This window comes from Trachinotus anak, unplaced genomic scaffold, assembly GCF_046630095.1.
Source record: "Trachinotus anak isolate AG129_WGS33_773 ecotype Australia unplaced genomic scaffold, CSIRO_AGI_Tana_v1 ptg000014l, whole genome shotgun sequence".
Taxonomy (NCBI): Eukaryota; Metazoa; Chordata; class Actinopteri; order Carangiformes; family Carangidae; genus Trachinotus; species Trachinotus anak.
In genome coordinates, this window is record NW_027273865.1 from 8,505,495 (window position 1) to 8,523,660 (window position 18,166).

The 18,166-nt window shown below is 42.8% G+C and overlaps 1 protein-coding gene across 5 annotated transcripts in view; it reads right to left on the reverse strand.

The window, feature by feature from the left end:
• Positions 1 to 50: 50 nt before the first annotated feature.
• The window catches only part of nbeab (neurobeachin b), a 190,647-nt gene continuing 172,531 nt past the window's right edge, over positions 51 to 18,166 (reverse strand). For 4 of the 5 annotated variants that reach the window (XM_071496175.1, XM_071496174.1, XM_071496172.1 and 1 more), the window contains 10 exons: positions 15,656 to 15,823; positions 11,018 to 11,107; positions 9,713 to 9,905; positions 8,760 to 8,831; positions 8,423 to 8,578; positions 7,573 to 7,743; positions 4,870 to 4,971; positions 4,405 to 4,601; positions 3,577 to 3,728; positions 51 to 1,993 (listed from right to left, as the gene is read on the reverse strand). In XM_071496175.1, the coding sequence (XP_071352276.1) occupies positions 1,903 to 1,993; positions 3,577 to 3,728; positions 4,405 to 4,601; positions 4,870 to 4,971; positions 7,573 to 7,743; positions 8,423 to 8,578; positions 8,760 to 8,831; positions 9,713 to 9,905; positions 11,018 to 11,107; positions 15,656 to 15,823 (1,392 nt within the window). In that variant the 3' untranslated portion in view covers positions 51 to 1,902. The remainder of the gene's footprint in view (positions 1,994 to 3,576; positions 3,729 to 4,404; positions 4,602 to 4,869; positions 4,972 to 7,572; positions 7,744 to 8,422; positions 8,579 to 8,759; positions 8,832 to 9,712; positions 9,906 to 11,017; positions 11,108 to 15,655; positions 15,824 to 18,166) is intronic. The other variant, XM_071496173.1, reaches the window with a different exon arrangement.

Consider the following 18,166-nt stretch of genomic DNA (forward strand, 5'->3'; position numbering starts at 1 on the left):
GATGCAGTTTACAGTCATTAAACTGCAGTCATCAGTAAAATCACAAAAAATACTCCTGAGACTGATATTTATTCAGTTTTATTAAAAACACAAAAAAATGGTAGCAGTTGAATTTAGTTATTAATTTTGATATAATCACACAAGCTTCAAACATATCCTACCGCTTCCAAAACATATGCAAAAACAATTCTCAATATAAATCATAACATATCTTAAAATGTGACGCAAAATCAAAATGCACTGCTTAATGCCAGCATATTAACAAAATGTTTTTGTTAAAGAAATGCAAATTCACAATAATAAATGGTTTCACAGAAAAGCAAAGTAAACCCAATGCCCTCGGTGGCTCTTAGCATGCAGAACTTCAGCTTTGGAAGGCATGGTGTCTGGTAGCACCACTAGAAAATCAGAATGCAAACTCAAAACCATTTGCATATTTTTTGTTCATTTTTGAAATTGTCAGCTCACAGCGACTGACTTCTCATTTCAGCAATTAAATGCAGACACAGTTGCTTTCATATGACCAAAAATAGACCACAGTCACTTTTGGAACACTCGCCTGTTCATCATTAGATCGTCACACAGCTGAAAACCTTCCTTAGTCATAATGGTTCTTACCAATGCATGGTGTTAGAGCATGAACTTGTGTTCGTGATTTCACAGATTTAAAATGAACGAGCAAACATTTTGTGCAAAAATAGACAAACAAAAAAACTGTGAGGTGCACAAGTAACAGTATTACTGTTTGCAGTTCCAACAACTGTAGAATGTCTTAAAAATGACACTTTATTTTTACCAAATGTCTCACAGCTTTACCACAAACACGTTAACAGTTGTGAGAAACTATCCAAGCAATCTAATATTTGATCCTCTGGATATGTTTTTGGAAGAAACTGAAACAACATACAAAAGATTGACAACTGCTGTTACAAATGTCTCACTTGAACCATTTTAAGATCTTACAGTAAGTCATTTTAATTATTTGCCATTAATAGACAAAATAGTTTTGGGAAGTATGGAAATATCACAATTTGTCCTCTCTGCTGACATAATCAAAAACAAATACTTCACAAAGGACTAATCTCACACCGAGTTTGACTTTTCTTCCATTTAGACATTTAAACACAACAAATTAATGAACATTTTGTCTTTTCACGTACACATACATTTGACCACTGTTAATAACAATGAGCAAACAATGGTCACATATATATATTACTAACCAACTAATATCTGAAGTGCAATGAAGACATTTTGGACATTTATACATGGTTCACATGATTGAAATGTTGTTTACATGGTGGCTAGTCTAACAGCATTTAGATCTTTATCTCAACCTTTACAGGGAAGAAGCACTTTACACTGTCCATATTTACAGGTTGACTTCTTTCCTACAAAAGTGTTCCAGTTGAGATATGTGTCTGTCATACAAATGTTGTATAAATGTTCCTAACAGAGGATTCATTTTGTTTTGCATTTTCACAGCTTGAAACAGGAACTTCAGAGCTTACATTAAGTCTGTTTTAAGCGTAACCGTGTAATTGTGTTAACTTAAGTTGATCTCGGTCTCTCCTTGTCCAGAACAACACAGCTGCTTGACTCAGTTGTGGAAATGCTTCTGCTGGTGCTCAGGTAAGACATGAAAACCAACAGACGATGTGTTCAGATTGTTCAGCAACTGACAAATGGCAACAAGTTCACCTGAACTAGAGGCCAGATGAACACGTGTGAGCACGCCTTGTTCTTAATTTGCTACACCATGCTGATGTGCGGTCCATTGGATCTCCTCTCTGGTCTGTGGGTCTTCTGCAGCACTGTTTGGTCACTGGTTGGTAAGTGTTCCTCTCAACCCTCCACCCTCTGCTGCTGCTGCTGCTGCTGCTGCTGCTGCTGTCGCTCTCCTCAGTACCTGTTTTGATGCTCGTAGTGCCACCGGTTGAAATCGATATTAAATGCCACAATACTGCCAGAGGCCATGCCCGTGACCAAAGTCCTGAAGAGCAAAAAAAGTAACATGAAATCCCAACTTCAGCAAACGTGTTATAAACTTAGAAAAATGTAGAAAATTTGAAAAACACAGAGTAAATAAAAAAGATCATTTCAGTGCATGTGAACATTTTGTTAAAATGGCCATTGTGGTGAATGAAACAGGCGCAGTAGGTCATCAGGGGCCGTGACAGTAAATTACCGAGTTTCTCCCGACAACTGAAATAGACCATTCAGTCCCAGTGTTTTCCTGAAACCCCTTTGCCCTTGTGTCCATGACTGACTGGTATGTAGGAAAAGCAGCTGATTTCACAGGGTCGTCTTATACTACTACACCCCAAGGGCTTAAATGCTGGAATACAATGAACAGAGCTGCCGCAGAAGGCCCCTCTGTAAATGGTGTCATACAGCACGGCTCACTTGTGTTACCTAATGTCAACCTACTGAGGCAAGAGACTATAACTGAATCAAGGGGTCCTTAAAATATTTAATTTAAGTGATTTGTTAAGTGATGATGGAAGAAATGTTAAATAGCATGCAGTACTTGATTTAATATTTTCAGCTCCATGTCCATGTGATTATTATTGTGATGCTTAGTTTACACTAAAAAATGAAAATCTGTCAACAAACTTCATCTGTATCTGAGCATCCTCTGCTCACCTTGCCAGGTTGAGCCGTTACTCATGGTGCAGAGTTCAGTTTGGTTTAATGTTTAAGAACTAGGCCTCTGATTTGGGCCGGAGGGGATTTAGCCGGAGGCTGTGAAGTGCGGCTCCACTGTTCAGACTTTCTAACCTCTCTTGACTGCCAGGGTCACATGCTGACGTCAGACTTAAAGCCCCAGAGGGAACACTGTCGCCTCGCCGCCGCCATTGGAGCTCCCAATACATGACTCCTGATGAATCTTTCAGGATACGAACACTGAGGAAAAACATGCTGCTGACCTGACGACAGGCTTGTGCAGTACGCAAGTGTGCTTGCTGTTGTCTATTTATCCAAAATAAGTGCATTCGCAGAAGATACCCCTTTAATTTTTGTCTCCATGGCAACTGCAGGGTCTATTTAAAGGAAAAGGATGGTGGATATTCCTCTAACTAAAATATACACTGACAACCATGAAACCCCGGCAACACAAGGCTGTTTACCTCAACCTACACATAAAGTACAGGAATGAAGACATGTGGGAACATTAGGATGTGTATGCACACAAGCATCCTATTCACATAGGAGCCCACGCATACATACAGTCAACACAGTCAAGCAGGTAAACACAGGAGCCCACACAATGTAAAGCAGAGCTCAACAGAGCCAACTTCATGCACTGTCTCGTTCTTATCATAAATTAAAACGTACAAACCATATGAATATGACTTGCAGTTCATTTTACTTCAGGTTTTAAAAAATTCTCTGTTTGCTTCTCTTTATCTATGCCTCCTTATCCAATATGGGATAATTACCTGAATTCACCCCATGGGGGACCTTATTCACAGTAAATGTGAATGGAGACATTTCTTCAAGATGGCTCTCTGTATGAACTAACACTCTCCCTCTCAGTGGATCTACCATACCAGCACTACTGCCTGTTCTGACCTTTGATCATGTGATAGATCCATGGCTCGGATGCCAGCGTCACAGCCTGGGTAGATGTAGAGCTGTTTGAAGTCACAAGCCTGCCACACCTCCACCACGCCGTTGTCCCCGCCTGTCACCAGGTTGTGGCCATCACTGCTCAGGAGAATCGCCTACAGGAGGGACAGAGGTTCAACATGTCACTTCTAACCTAACTTTTACTGTCAGTTCTAGGGAAAGTTTTCTTGCTGCAGTGTGTAAAAGATGTCACTGAATGACAAATGGTTATGTACACAAGCTGATGAACATTTGTGACACGTTGGAGGTCAAGTATGAGAATGACATGCAGCAGTGAGGTGCAATTAAAGTTTAGTGCAAATTTAAGATGAATTATTGTATTATTATTAATGGTATGTATACAGTTATGAAATGTTTATATTATACTTTCTCCTGTAAAGAATGTCTTGGACTGTATACCATGATCCAGGCCATGTAGAGTACCTGATCCACCTGTTTACTGAATCCCTTCCTGGCCTTTTTGACCAGTGTGCAACTTTTATTTGTTTGTTTTTTACTTTTCTACTCAGGCAACCATTATTACATGACATTACATCACATCCTTCAGCACATTACCATGAGCTTATCCAAACTGAAAATCCATAAGAATCACTAGAAATGTAATGTTTTAGCAAAAGAAGTCAGTATTTGAATCAGTGCTTATGTACTTAAAGATTTGTCCCCAACTACTTCAATCTTTGAAGTATTTAAGACTGCAGATGAACAAAGATACATCCAGATCTTTCATGGAAAGTACTGGTGGAGTGTACTGGTGTCAAAAAGTCAGCTTACCCTGGTGGAATCATTGACCTCCATCTGTGCCAGCAGTTTTCCATTAATGCTGAAGTTGCAGAAGCGGCCCCTCTCGTAGTAGATGATGCAGTGGCCCTCGCTGGACACTGAGATAAGCCGTGGGCTCTGATAGTGGTCTGGTCCTTCTAGAGCCCGTAGCAGGTCCCCTGTGATGGTGTGGACCAGACACGGACCCTCTACCAGACCAAAACAGACACACACACACACAAAGTGTGGGCAAAAAAAACCCCCAAAAAACTCAAACTCTACAGTACTGTTGAACATGTTAAGAGTGGCTGGACACATGCAGATCTGAACAATTCAGTGAAATTGAAAGGTCTGTGTGTTGGTAATAGTAACCTACAGTACTGTACATATGCCAATATGCTCACTCAAAGAGAGTCCCTGACTTCCTCTTTTCTCTCTGTCCTCCACGTCAATATTATCAAACAGAAGCACACTGACCTTTGGCTCCGCTGATGACCAGGCCCAGCTCTGCACAGACTGACACACACACAACTTCTTGATCATGACCCGTCAGAACTGCTCTTGGAGCTGGGTAGTCACCTATAACACAACAGATACAAAACATGCTAAAACAAGTGCCTTGGTTTGATTGATTGAATATATTGTCTGCCTCTGAAAACATCAGCTAAATACCACCAAACCTTCATTAGGCAACAAAATCATATGAACACAAGCAGGGTGACTGTGTCACACATCTGCTAGCCGGGAGGTCCCTTTGAATTGTCATGTAAATGCAGGGATGCCCAGCGATGGAAGCCGAGCCACTTGATTTCATCCTGTGTGTCACATGATTGATGATGGCCTGGGGAGAGGTTAGTGAGGGGAGTTTCACGACACCTGGAGCCGACCTCGTGTACTGCCAGCACGCTGCCTCAATATGAAAGCAGCAGGCTTTCTGAAATGCTCTGGTCACCAATAGTGAACCCTCATCTTTTTCCTGAATACTGAGGGGTGGGGGGTGGGAGGGGTCTCTTCTCTTTTCATTATTCAATCAATCATTTTGGCAATGACATATTTTAGGGACATACAAAGAATTGAACCCGTTAAATTAATGTAATCAGTGGAAATTATCTGTATTTAACAATAAACACAGAAAGGAATTCTGGGTCACCTTTAAGCCTGTTAATTTTTAATCATTATTTTTTTTAATATAATTTTCACATTTTGCAATTTTAATAAAACACCTCTACTACTAATTGTGTGGGTTGTTAATATAATGCTCACCTTTCAGCTCATTAGTGATGGTAAACTGATGTCAGACTGACTGAAAATGGACCACTGATGTGTCCACATGTGACTCATAGTTCAGCCAATTCCACGAAAGTTTCTCTCTCCACCTAGGTGGCTGTAACGTCCTGATAGATGATGTGGATGTGTCAGACTTCTCTCCTCTCTTATTTCCCTCTCCCCTTTCCCCCACCATCATCTCCTCCACCAGCTCGGCATATCGCCTCTGCAGCTGCAGCGGTCCAGTCAGTTAGCTGGACTGTGATCGATGCAGCATGGTCCCTTGGAGACCAGGACCTGACCAGTGCTGTCAGTCCCAGCACCCGCTGCTGAGGGGGGCTGAATAGGACAAGTGTCAGAAAAAGCCTCCTGGGAGAAAAAGGGACCTAGTGCAGCTCACCTACCCGACAAAAGATTCAATCACCCTGTACCACATACCCCCCACCCTCTCTGAGCCCATGGGACAAGCCAGTTTCAGCCAACACAATTACCCGGTGCAAATATCCCCTCGTACCGGTGTGATGGGCCGAGTCTGAGGGACAGGACCATGATTGAGCTGGAAGTTATTTTAATTATTATATATTTGAGACACGTGCAGCCTTTTGGGGTGTGGGTGAAATCAATTTCTTGGGCACACCACATCTGCGGGATGAGGGAGCAGTGATCCGGCAGGCTGCTGCGACATATTCACACAACCTTCAACCAGCATTATAGGAAATATAATAGGCATGAAATCACCAGAATGAGACTCCTGGAAAGGATTGTTCAATTAATAAGGCAGTAAGTAACAGAGTAAAGAGGACTTCGGTGCTCTGTGTCCTTTATGACATTAATTTGAGGGTTTCAAGAGTGAAGATATGAAAAGGTGGTAGCAGTTTATCCCTGTGGGTCCTTGCAAATATCTGTCATCCATATTTGAACATGACTGATATTGACTGGCTGGAGAGATTTGAATAAAGCTGTGTCAAGCGTACAGGCAGTCAAGAGTTTTTAGCTGATTCTGAGTCATTTTCCACTGCACTGTCCCTTCACAAACAAACTCCTGGATCCCACATCTCTGGTGCTGTGCATTCTTGAACCATACTTGAATATTTTCCGCCATCATGACATATTGATGAGGTACGAGTGAAAATACATCCTGTCTTTTGTTTCTAGAGATGAGGTATAAAGCTTCTTTCCCTTTTGTCCGTTGAAGATGCATTGTAAGCCCTAGCAGCGTGAATATCAGGGGAATACTCTTTTCCTGCTGCAGTAACACAAGTGCTATTGCCCCTTGCTAATTGGAGGCAACCAAGCTGAAATTCTTAATTAACTGTCAGAGCCTCAGTGAAGTTAATTAGAGAACACTTGCAACTAATCTGGAGCTCCTTGAATCTCTGACAATTGGAAACACAAGATCTTCTAGCACGCACATTGTCATCCAAAAATAAAATAAAAACACAATCTCTTCCTCATCCTCAGTTTTTCCATTCCACACCAAATATGGCACTCCTTGTTAGTACAGTGGTGCTAAAAACACTTCCCCCACCCTGATGGATTGTTTTGAACACAGAAAATCAGTGAGAATGAGCAACTAAATGAACTGAGCAGCAGAAATCACACACTGGCATCTACCATTTTAAATGCCAAGACATCTGGGGTCCTCAACGTGAAAGCAGCACAGCTCAGTGCAGTGAATCATATATCAAAATAATACATCACAGCTATAGTGCTGATAAATTATCCTCTCCCTCTCTGTCCTCTTTGTGTGATTTCTAGGATAGAATGTTTTTTTGTTCCAGTTTTGATCTAAGACTGTTGTTTACTACATTACTTTTAAAAATACGAACAATTGACTGATACTGGTGTAAAGAAGATGCTACTGTACACCCTCAGTGTGTGTGTGTGTGTGTGTGCATGTGTATGCTTACTCACTGTTATTGGGATTGTCCCCGATAATATGGTGCCGCCCGCTCCAGTACCACAGCAGTAGGGTTGCATCCCTGGACCCAGAGACGATGTAGCAGTCTCCTCCAATGTAAGATTCTGACCTGGCCAGACATGTCACAACATCCCAGTGGCCAAAAACTATCTGGGTCAGCTTGCCTAAAGATGATAAAAGTACATACATGATTTCAGTGCTGGCAAAAAAAATGCTGGTAAGAACCTGAAGTGCAAAAAACTACGGCAGGTATTGTTTTAAAAACCCTGCTGACTGTAGCAAAAGGAGTATTGTATCAATTAGTTAGTTCCCAGCCTTTTTGGTTTGTGACGTCTTAAAATGAAACAATGCCTACCTCATCAATTATAGTCTTAGTGTGGCATGAGTTCACCAGTTTAACCCACAAGAGCAATTTTTCTCTGTTTGTTTCATTTGAATGATTTTAAAACACCTTAACCGGTTAAATGATCCACGGTTTCACATAAAAAAGAAAGGCTGAGAGGCTTATTCTTTCAATCCTTTCTGTGACCCCCTAAGATTCATCCTGGGACCCTTTGGGGCGTCCTGAACCCCAAGTTTGGAAGCAAAGAGTTAAATGGCTCTTATCACATATGTTTAAACAGATATGTTGCTGATATTATCATCTTGCTCCCACTGAACCATTATCAGTGAAAGGAAATTAGAAAAAATATTTTCCACTGTGTTATAGTGTAGTCATCCTTTTTTCTACAAGGCTTGTCAGGAGAGAGCAGAGACAGTACTGTATTATTCCCATCATAGCGCTCAGTCCTCCACACATCAGTGCACACCTCTATAGGAAATAGAGTTTACACTGTAACCTACCTGTCTCGGAGGAGTACACACGAAAGCTCTTGTCCCAGAAGCCACACACCAGGATGTAGCGGTTGTCAGCTGTCACCACAAAACACTGTGTGGTGATTTGGATGCTCTGGTCCACTAGGTCTGTGATCTGACGCTTGTTGCTTACAGTATTGTTGGCTGCAAAAAACAAAAAACCAAAAAAAAAAACCAACAGAACAAGTGTCAATGAGTGAGCAGTTTTAGGTTCTTAACTAGGACCCTTCCAGCTAACACAGACACAAAAGTCAGTGGTGTACGTCTTTGTTTGTTTGTTTCTTTGATGCTGTACTTTCCATTGAAAACAATGAAGCTTACTCACCAACCAGAGAATCCATCTCTATGGGTAAGTGATGGGCCTGCTCCAGAGAGTAGCCTGGTGCTCCTCGGAGGCCTGGATTCAGACAGAGATACATAAGAAATGAATCATTGAGGCTATTTCCACACACACACACACACACACACACACACACACACACACACACACACACACACACCTGTTCTCTGTTCAGAGCCAAGTTAATTCATAATCTCTTCCAGGGGAGGGAAGTCTTGGAGGTCCATCAGAAAGATTTCCATCTGTCTAACTGGGCTTTTTTTTTTTTTTTTTTTTTGCAGAGTGTCAAACTGAATGGAGACGTTTTATCCATGCGAGAGAGTATCTGGAGCCAGTTTTGAAGCAGCAACATGCCTGAAAATATGGAGGCCTTATTATCTTCATTATTCTGAAAACCCAAACCACATTTCCCTCCTCTCCGACAGGATGGCAAGGGTGCTGCAGCTGTGTTCATTAGTGTGGGAGCAGCCAGAGCAGCCACACAGTGCGGACTCTTTGGTCCTGAGCTCAGTGTGTTTCTACAGTGACAGATGGGGATGTGTGAGGAGAATGTGGTGCAGTTGTGGCCTAATTTCCTAGTAACCATTGCTTTGGCCCTCTGACCCTGAGGTGAGGCTGATTCTCAGGGAGGGGCTCTGTGGGTAATGTTGTTCACACATGTCTGAAAAGGAACATGTGGAAACACTCATGGTCAGCTTACCTGGGAGGTGCTGGCCTCTCACTTAGTTGGCTGGCTACAGCTCTATTAAGAGCAGTGAGCATGTTTATGTGTGATGGTGATGAAGTGATTTTACAGCACCACTGCTGTGGTGGGTATCACATGTGGCATGGCACACTTTCTTTCTTTTTTTTTTTTTTTTTTAACTAGGACATATGTGAATGTTTGAACATATCACCTATGTATCACCATGCCACCATGTAAGTTGAGCTCCACTCACCAACGGTGTTGTGCCAACGGTTGACAGCAAAAAGGCGGCTGCAAGTGACGGTGACCACAGCAGGTATGTTGAGATGTGGCAGGGTGTTGGCGGCCACATGGGTTACCGGCGAATTGGATGGAAACTTCAAAACCATGATGACGTCCTGCTGCATCTGGTCCTTGAACATGAGAGGGCTCTGTGGAAGGAAACACTATTGAGTAGAAGAGAGAAAAGTCGGAGTGTGGAGAAGGGTGGAGGGGTGTGACGGTGGGAGAGGAGCACAGGTACAGGAGAGAGGGGCAGGTAGAGGAAGGGGAAGTAGCAGGAAGGTAGGGGACGGATAAGACGAGGAGAGGTAAGAAGAGGTACGAAAAGATGGGAGAAAAAGAATGGAAAGAGGCAATTAGTGTGGAGGTTGGAGGAAAAAGTAGGTTCAGACACAGAGGAGGGCTTCATGCACTGTACCCTCCGGATAGTAGAGTCAGACAAGGGGCTGGTCAAACAGGGGTAAGACATGGAAAACTGGAATGGAGTAAGTTGTACATATGAGATGAAGCATACATGATTCTTAAGTATCAGAAAAATTCAGGTTGGTCCACAAAGAAGCATTAAAAAAGATTGCATGAGTTTTTGCTTTTGAAAATGTGCTTCTTCTCCCCACTAAATTTCAACTCAACCTTTACAACCCAGGCTTAACTTACATACATGTGTAGTGTGAGCACAAGCAATGGAGGAGACAGTAACACTGACAATACTTTGAGACTTCAGCTCTCATCTGATTCTAAGTACTAGAGGCTTTTGACAGAAGTGGACAGAAGTGGATGAAAACATTCACATCTGTTGCAAAAGTAGGAAACTGAAGTAAAAGGTCTCAGAGGGATCTGCCGTACAAAGTTTCTTGTAGAGCGAGGGAAACAGAGAGAGCCATGTGGGGATAATGAGGGCTAGGCTGGCTATTACATGGATTAGACAGGGAAGAGCAGCTTACAGCAGAAGGAGGGGAGCTACTAGGCCAGTAGGGAGCACTCTTCCCTTTAAACCACACTGCTGCCAGTAGGCAGTAGCAGCTATAAAACAGTGCAGATAACTGGCTCTGAAAATTTGTTGTTATACTGCAGGCCTGACCCACATGAGGTTAAGACTTCTGAAATATTTATCTTTTGTTATAAAAGAGTGGATTGAAGGAAATTGGGGACATCGTCTACATCTTGCAGCTACCTGCAAATACAGGCACACTAACACACACCATCCAGGCTTACAAAGGTCCACACACACCACTACCAGAGGTGCAGGGAATTCTCCCAGTATGCTCATTGGTCTCACCAGGTGCATGGCGGAGCTGCGTGGAGGATGTGGCTCAATAAGCAACTGAGATGGCGTCTGTCCAAAGCTCTGGATCTGCGCCTCTGTGGCCTGCGGGAGAGAGAGAGAAGGGAGAAGGAGAGAGAGAGAGAGAGCGGCTGTCACAATCAATATGCATCAAAGTGATGGGTCAATGCGTTACTTGACAATGCAAGCAAATCCTAACTCAGCCGTGCCTCTGAGGAAGGAGGGAGGGGGTAAAGGGAAAGGGGTGCACTCCCAATCCTCCCAATCCGCCTTGGTGCTCCCCCTTCCCCCCTCAGCCTGCAGAGTCATCCAAGTGTTAGTATGGAAGAGACAAGCCTTTTCCTATTAACATGCTTCAGTTAACCATTCCCATTTCCAGGCACAGGGGCCCCCACTGCACAAACGTTAACCTGGAGTGACATCCAGCTAGGACTGCAGCAGGCTGGCCCGCTTTCAGATGTTATTGTGCTTGAAACAAAGGCAAAAAGCACGTGTATGCACACACGTACGTATGGAACAGAGGCAACATCACACAAGCAGACCATGGTGATTTGGAGAAGGGTACCTCGATGACGACTGATTTATGGGTTATACACTATGACTGCGGTTGTGACTGAGAAGTAAAAACAGCACAAATCACACTGTGAGTAAAGGGAAGAAAAAAACACAACACACGAGGAATCAAGAATTTTCTATTATTAGAAAATAACTTCCATTTAAATAGACAAAAGATCTCCTTTGCTTCCGGTGAGAGAGAAAAAAAAAAACAAGCAGTAAGAGCCGCTGAGCTTGACTGAAAGTGGGGCACTCCACGGTGGGAGTGATTGATGTGACTGGAGCCACTTCCACCATCAGAGGGGAGCTTGTAGACGTCCGTCAATGCCACTGTGCACAATGGAACATACATCGCTCAGCCTTTCGCTCGCCCTTCTGACTGCCTGGGTGACTGGCCCTCATTTTCCTCCGCCTGTACACACCACTCACTATCAAAAGGAGCCATTGGGTAGCACATGCCACAGTCGGAGATGTGGCACGGGAAGTTTGGAGGTGATACTGAATTAGGACAGGCCACCTGCAAGCCAAACAGTCACCCCCAATACCCCCTGGTCACTTCCCATCTTCCACAGCACCAAAAAAGGCGCTGTCCACACGGTTGAGCTCTGTCGCACAGCAGTGAAAGTTTCATGTGAGTTGCTGAGCACATTTGGCAACCATTAAGTGTTAGTCAGTATTTCTTTACAACACAGTCCGTCAAGTAATAAGCAACTGACATTATGGCTATTTAAGGTTAGGTTTGGGGTGAGGGTCACAATGTCTGTTCAAATAAAGAAATTTGATACAAAGATCATAAAGCCTGAGCGGGCCATGTGGAAAACATCACCATATTTCTTGTGATGATTCTATTACCAGGGCAACTGCACTGCTGCATGTCCCATTTTGGTAGTCTTAGGCAACCTTAACGCCCCCAACAATTACTTCCAGAGTGTAAGGGGGAGGATTTGTCTGTATGTGTTTGTGTTTTTGTGTGTCTTGGGAGGAAGGGGGTCTGACTTGTTGAAGGTTAACTCAAGAACATGTTCTTCCACCAGATGATCAAAACATGTCAATATCTCTCAGGTGCTTCAACACTAATCCTGTCTGAGGTATGTCAGAAAAGTATCTCTATCTTAGTCTGAGATGGAGAGCACTTAACAGGCAGTTCATTAGTCTCTTCAGACCCTGCTTTTTGGCTGATAAGTGACACTTATTGCCAAAGCCATCTGGATGATCTCCCCTCCCAGCAACAATCGCCTCGCATGGGTGAGCACCAAACATCCGTCATAACACAGTGTCGGCCTGTCTGTCTGTCTGACTTTGTTCGCATCCGATTTTGGCAAAAGGCTTTCAGAGGTGAGTGGCTGCGGCTCTCTCTCTATCTGTTGCCTGGTTCCCAAACTGGTGACAGTGACTCCGTGGAGGATGGTCCCCCAGTAGCATCCTCCAGTGCACTCATGCAACGCAGCAACAAAACAGCTCTGTCAAACAGAATGCAGACACGGCCTTGTGTTGACCTGCTAAGCAGCGTGGGATCACGCTGAGTCGCGACACCTGAGATCAGTGGTGGCAACTACAAATATGAAGCTGTTCCACCTTTCACCTTCTGACAGATGCCGCAGATAACAGACAGCAAATTGCTTTCATTAAGTGCCTCTGCCTTTACATCATGTGAACAGATTTCAGAAACAGATCAAAACAGCACAGAAAACCATACAAAGCAATCAGTCCATTTATGTAATTGTGTTATTGTGGTATTTTCTCATACGATGACACTGCCCATTCTTTACATGCTAATGGAAATTTGTTAGAGATGAGCTTATCTGGATCTATTCTAATCCTTAAATACAAACAAAGAATTGCCCTGAGGGTGTTTCTTGACTGACAGCCCAGGGGTTGTCATGTGCACTACTGTGTGTAGGAGCAGAAATGTCTCAAACAATGTGTCCACCAGGACGTGATTGTCTCTAATGCAGATATCATCACAGACGATGCACAGTGAATCCTATACACTATGTGATACATATGAAGGGAGTTACTTATCATTAAGGTCAAGCATTTAAACACTTGTGTCCCGTCACCATGAGAATATCAAGGTGAAATCAATTTAAAGTGCGTCAGCTGCTTCAAAGCGCTTCATTGGCTGGCCACAACACACTTTGTTGTCTTTGTTCATTCAGAGGGGATGGGAGGGGCAGTGGCAGCTGAGGAGGAATAGAGTCCCACTGATGAATAATTTGTCTGTTTACTTCTGAGTGACACAGCAGGGTCTGAATCAAGGGGTTGCTGTCATGTTTTTCCATAAGAGAAGGCTGTCAGGAGGAGCATCATGGCGAAGGACTGCTGTTCCGGCAGTGTGCCCAGTAGAGCTGTCACCGTGCCCTCAACAAGAGGCTCGGCGGCATGTCAGAGGGTGTCATCATTTCTCTCTGACACATAGACGGAAATTATCTCTCATGACCTCTAATTTCTTGACATTTCAAATGTCTTAATTGTTGTGACTAATGCCAGATCTGCAGTTTCACCTGTCAGGTCTAGAATGAATCAATACCCTGGGGTCAATTGTCACATTTCAGCAGGTCTAAGCATACATTCATTGGGTGCCCTTCCATGCTCCACCTCACTGACTCACCCAGGAAGCTCATAAGCTGCCCTGTGTAGGATTGGAGCAGTGGTAAACTGTACTGTACAATAATGTAGTGATGTTACAATAAATCCTGCAGGTAATCAACCTTCCAAATTATCACTGTTACCATAGACTGTGCAGGAAATTGTTCAACTTAAATAAAAATACTTTGGAAAATTATAATACTAGGCATTATTTTCTACACTATATGTGTTTGAAGTTTGCAAAAAAATACATATATTTGTTTTGTGAATTGCTAGTGAATCTCATTTGCAGTGTGTATATGCAAGGAAATAAAATAAATACATTTTAATGCAGGATACTGAGTATGGGGTTTAATTATGCAAGGTTATACTTTATATTACAGTGAGAAAAAGAGTCCATCTAGGGGGAGAGACCTGACTGATGGTATGAAGGCTTGTCTTAATTAGTGCTCATCATATCAACATTACATCAGTTGTAATTAGCTGAGCCAATTTCTTTCTCCTGCAAAGATACATTCACATGTCACAACAGTTAGTGCATCAACTGGGCACAATTAGGGAGTCTGAGAAGCAGGCTTCCTAATGTGCAACTAACCAACAGTACTGTCATCTCTCAGGGTAACAGTAGGCAAAAGTGGAAGACAGCTAAAAACCCCTCAACCTGATGCAAAATAAAAAAGGCATCATCAAAAATTGTTCTCAGAATGATGAAAACCAAACCTCTCACAATATGGTTTGCCAATTAGATCAGCCAAATCTTCTGCAGGTGATTTGCATAGTGGTCACTTGATAAATAAAGGCGCCCCTGGAAGTGACAGTATATAAATGACTTGTTTTGCAGACAGCAGATGGTGGATATCACAGGGAGAGACGAGCTCACACTAGAAAGTACCACAATGCATGCCAGCTGCTGCAGTCTCTGGTCCCCTTAACCCCCTACGCAATTAAGCTATTGTACGAGTAGTACAGTCGAGCTAATAGATATTCAATTAATTAGTTAAGAACAAGAGGATTCACTCCCTCATCTATTGACTGACTGACCTCTGGTGATTGATCCGAGAGCTCAGTCAGATTAATTGATCTGATTAAGCTACGGCACATACAGTATATTCAACGCCAATAAGAGATGAGCACAGAATCCTGATGTTAAGAAGATCTATGAATAATGTGGACAGATATTAAAAGATTACTGTTTATCTGAGAGAAAGGAAATTAATATCTCAAGTCATCACAAAATGACACTAATGTAAAGGGCAAACTTGATGAGTCAGCAGCTCAACCCAATTCTCTCACGGGTTACATTTGCATGACACAATAATTGATTGACAGATGCATGATATGAATGCTCCTGGAGCTCCAGCACATGCCAGGACAAATAGAGACAGGAAGTTGTGCCTATGTTGAATAAGAGAGGGGGGAGGGGCTCAGTCACCATGGTGATGTGTATCTGTGTGCGTGTATGTGTATGTGTGTCTGTGTGTGCCTTACCTCTCTGAGCAAAGGGTCAGTGATACTGTCCAGGTTGACGGAGCCCTCGTAAGTCAGGTAGTGAAAGACGTTGAGGGCACGCACCGCCTCTGGGCCTCGCTGCTTGTAGCCGAAAATAAGGTCAATCCACTGATGCAGCTGACATGACACAAACTCGCTTTCCAGGGCCTGTCAAGGAGTACAGGGCAATTAGAGGTGAGAGGCATACCAGCAGTGCACAACACATGGGCCAAAAGAAACAACACAAATTGTACCTCCACACAACAGTGAGCACAACAAAGCAAGGCCTACTTTATGATGATCTACCAGGACATTGCATCACCATCAAACATCGCAAAGCTAACTAAAGAAAGTCCTATAAGGGAAAAGGAAACGTGTGTTCAGTCAAATAAAAATAAATATTTACCCCTTTTTTAATGCACATAAAGATTACTGAAGAAATATAGAAACAGAAGATACACTCCCTCAGTCAGTCCCCCATATCACATTTCTTTGTCCACTTAAAACAAAACAACCAGCTATCTTTGCATGGAGACAAAGACATTTGTTCAATACTAACAGGATCCAATTTACTGTAAAACCTTCTGCAGGGGCAACATTGATAAATTACTTGTGAGTGTGAAAAAGGGGACTGGGTTTCTTGTGGGAGTGTAAGTGAGAGATTTGGGATAAGATTTAATGCTGATAATCATATAAATATACCTATGGAAGCCACATAGTGTGTTTTTGATGTATTGTTCCACAGTATGGTACAATATAATTCCCATGCATACTGGTGGAAGGCTTTGCTGGAGGAATTTACACTCCTCCCCTCGCGTCAGGAATAACAACCATTACCAACAAAGCCTGCTCGAGCACACAGAGGCAGAGTTTGCCACAGGGCATATCACTACAATTGAAAGTGGCACATGCAAAGATGGGAAGTGGGAGGAAGTGAGAGGGAGGGAAGGAGGGAGTAAGAGAAGGAGGGAAGGGAAAAAGAGTGAGAGTGAGAGAGAGGGGGAGGCGGGCTGAGAGATTCACTGACAGAAATGAAATAATAGAGGAAGCAAGAGTGTGGCCTAGCTAGGGAAGAGAACAAAAGAAAGACAAAAAAAGAAAGGGGGCAGAAGACTATGATTTTCTGGGCTTGTGAACACACTGGTCTGCAAATGTAACAATGCAAGGGAACATCACATATGTATCCTTCAACACTGAGAAAATATCCACTGTAATCCTTTTTTTCCACAGTCATCCTCTTTCCTTGTTTTGGAGATACAGACATGCCTGTAACAACTCCCAGCCTCTTTTTTCTTTCTCCCCTCCTGACTCTCCACCTCCACCCTCCACTCTGCCAGTATACAAGCCTGATAGAGCTCGACCAGGCAACGTGGGTAGAGCATGGGGAAAGGTCACCTCCATAAGACCAGCCCAGCTCTGTCACTCTAGCTGAAAAGGTCAGGTGTGTTCCCACAGTCTCCTTTATACCTGGTCCAAAAACACTGTGGTCCCTAACCTCAGGATACATAACACACATTAAACTTGTGTGTTATGTGTTTTCCCAGCAGTGTTACTGAAGATGCTCTGGTTTTAGGGAGGACCCCACTCATTAAGCCTAAATCAGAAAGTGCTGGAGTATCATAAAGGATTTTCACTCCAAACTGAAACTGTTAATTTATCCATTTTGCTCAAATTAACTTATGCATTATCATCTCTATAGGTCTGCATGAATGCAAACAAAACACAAACTGTTTTCTTATTCTATTCTCTACCTTTGATGTAAATAAATGAATGTAAATAATTACAGAGTAGCTAGGCCTGGACACATTAGCATGTTGTGTACAGTTTACTGATACTGTTGTACAGGCTCTCTAGGTATTGAATATCAAATTTTATTTTTCACAAGATATCATCATGCAACCTTCTCAACTTTAGCAATCTGAGTTTATACATATGTGTTCAAAATGCATCTGCACAGTTGTAAGCACATGCAATAGCCATTTATTATGTATCTTGTATGAAATGAGTTTGTTCTCTTTCATTAGGTTTAGTGGCAGGATCGCTTTCAGTCTGTAATTCCAGATTAAAGGAAGAACAGAGTTCATCTGATGGTAAGAGACAGTCTGGATCTCCATCTCTGCCCCTGTGCTACTTCTGAAAACTGCTGGGAATTGTAGGCTACATGTTGATAGGCTGTCAGTAATAAACATGCCCATGCACATGGAAAGGGTCCTGCACACTGTCAAAGTGATGAGGCCTGGCATTAGAGAAGGTAACACTGTAGAGCGACCTTGCCCACAGTCTTGTCCTTTAGTGACATCACTGGGGTCAGGGGTACAGTGTTAGTATTGAACGGTGCACTTTATAAGATGGTTCACGAATCAGACAAGGAGACAAAGATGCTTGGGAAGGTTAGAAGAAAGAGAAGGAAGAAGAAAAGCTAAAAGTAAAGATGCATCTTTATTATATTGTCCCCGTTTCAGTGCATGTTCATGTTAGTACTATATATGTGTTATACGTTCCAATGTATCT